This window comes from Sinocyclocheilus grahami, unplaced genomic scaffold, assembly GCF_001515645.1.
Source record: "Sinocyclocheilus grahami isolate Dianchi unplaced genomic scaffold, SAMN03320097.WGS_v1.1 scaffold36362.1, whole genome shotgun sequence".
Taxonomy (NCBI): Eukaryota; Metazoa; Chordata; class Actinopteri; order Cypriniformes; family Cyprinidae; genus Sinocyclocheilus; species Sinocyclocheilus grahami.
The window spans coordinates 1-1,475 of record NW_015522681.1 but is presented as its reverse complement, the minus strand read 5'-3'; the positions used below and the strand labels follow the sequence as shown (position 1 = coordinate 1,475).

Below are 1,475 nucleotides of genomic sequence, written 5' to 3'. Positions count from 1 at the left end.
TATGACAACAGCACGTTCATCAGCACTCTCGCCACACAGGTGAGATTTCAGTGAAGAAGGTGCTGCATTTTATAAACCATGTTGTTGAGCCTTTCTTGCTAGGATGGGACTGTGTGCTGAAAAGTTAACTCGAATCATTTGAGGATTGCTTTAAACAATTTAAGTAAAAAAAACAGAACAATATTTATGAGTACTGTAAACTTTTTCATTTGAATCACTATAAACTATACTCAAATACATTGTTTAGTTAAATATTGAAACCTAAAATGAAACATAAAATTAACCCAAGCAAGTCTCTAACAGTTAATTATTAGCTAGCATATCTGCACATTGTAATCAAAAAACATCACTGCATGTGCAGAGTTATAGCTTTTCAAATAAAGTAACAGTTTTTCAGTCACGGGCTCATCCTCAACATAAACCACAAGTTCTACACTTCAGTACAGTGGTAACCTCCCAAAGGTCCAACATAACAAAAACTTTAAAATACCAAAACTGGAAATAAACTGGGAACCCAAATTCAATTTAAACTAATTATTTGCTTCATTTGGTAAATGAACAGTGTCAGGTTTTTTGTCCTCCCTTTCACATCCAAAAAAAATGTAATAAAATAGTTGGGAAATTTGAGTTGTGAAATTACATGAAAGGTTCCAGTTTCACGCCCCATAGAGTCACTTCAGATCAAAGTGTCATGATAAAACTAGTGATATTTTCATTCATCTGGTTTTGAAAGTTCATGAAGCAGTTCATCACAATTCCTTAAGAAAAGTTATTTTCCATTTCTTTTGATTTCAAAGTGGGATCTGGTATGTGATAACAAAGGTCTGAATAAAGCTGTGACCTCCATCTTCTTTGTCGGAGTGATGTTTGGAGCAGCTTTTTTTGGAGGCATGAGTGACAGGTGATGTTTCAAAAAACCAACTGTATATTATGATAAATATTATGAATTATTTGCATTTTATGAAGACCGCCACAAGCATGAAACGTTTTGTATGAATAAACCTATCTTCTGTTTGGCATGTAGATTTGGCCGTAAGCCGATGCTGCTGGTGTCCTGTATATCAGGAATGGCTTTTGCATTGGCCAGCATCTTTTCTTCCTCCTTCATCATGTTTGCAGTGCTGAGATTCTTTAGTGGATTCACTATCACTGGCATCGCTATTGTCTCAACCGTACTCAGTAAGACCCCTATCGCAGGTCCTCAGATTAGGATTGAATGTGAATATAAAACAAAGTAAAATGGCCTTACTGTATATGCGTATCTTTCCTCAGATGTGGAGTGGGTGGACATTAAGCACAGGAGGCTTGTATGTATAATTGACAGTATGGCATGGTCTGTTGGGAGCACCTCATTGTCTCTTATTGCATTCTGTATCAGAGACTGGAGATGGCTGACAGTGGCTGTCACTTCACCTTTACTGCTATCCACAGTCCTCTGGTGGTAATGGACCTTGCATATTCTGTCAAATTAAAAT

At 36.7% G+C, this 1,475-nt stretch overlaps 1 protein-coding gene across 1 annotated transcript; it reads left to right on the top strand.

Moving 5' to 3' along the window:
* Positions 1-8: 8 nt before the first annotated feature.
* Positions 9-1,441, top strand: LOC107580568 (solute carrier family 22 member 7-like; the record flags this gene model as incomplete). Its single annotated transcript, XM_016266249.1, has 4 exons — positions 9-39; positions 798-901; positions 1,025-1,179; positions 1,273-1,441. Coding segments are annotated over exons 2-4 (362 nt in total), but the record flags the coding sequence as incomplete, so codon positions are not given.
* Positions 1,442-1,475: the final 34 nt, after the last annotated feature.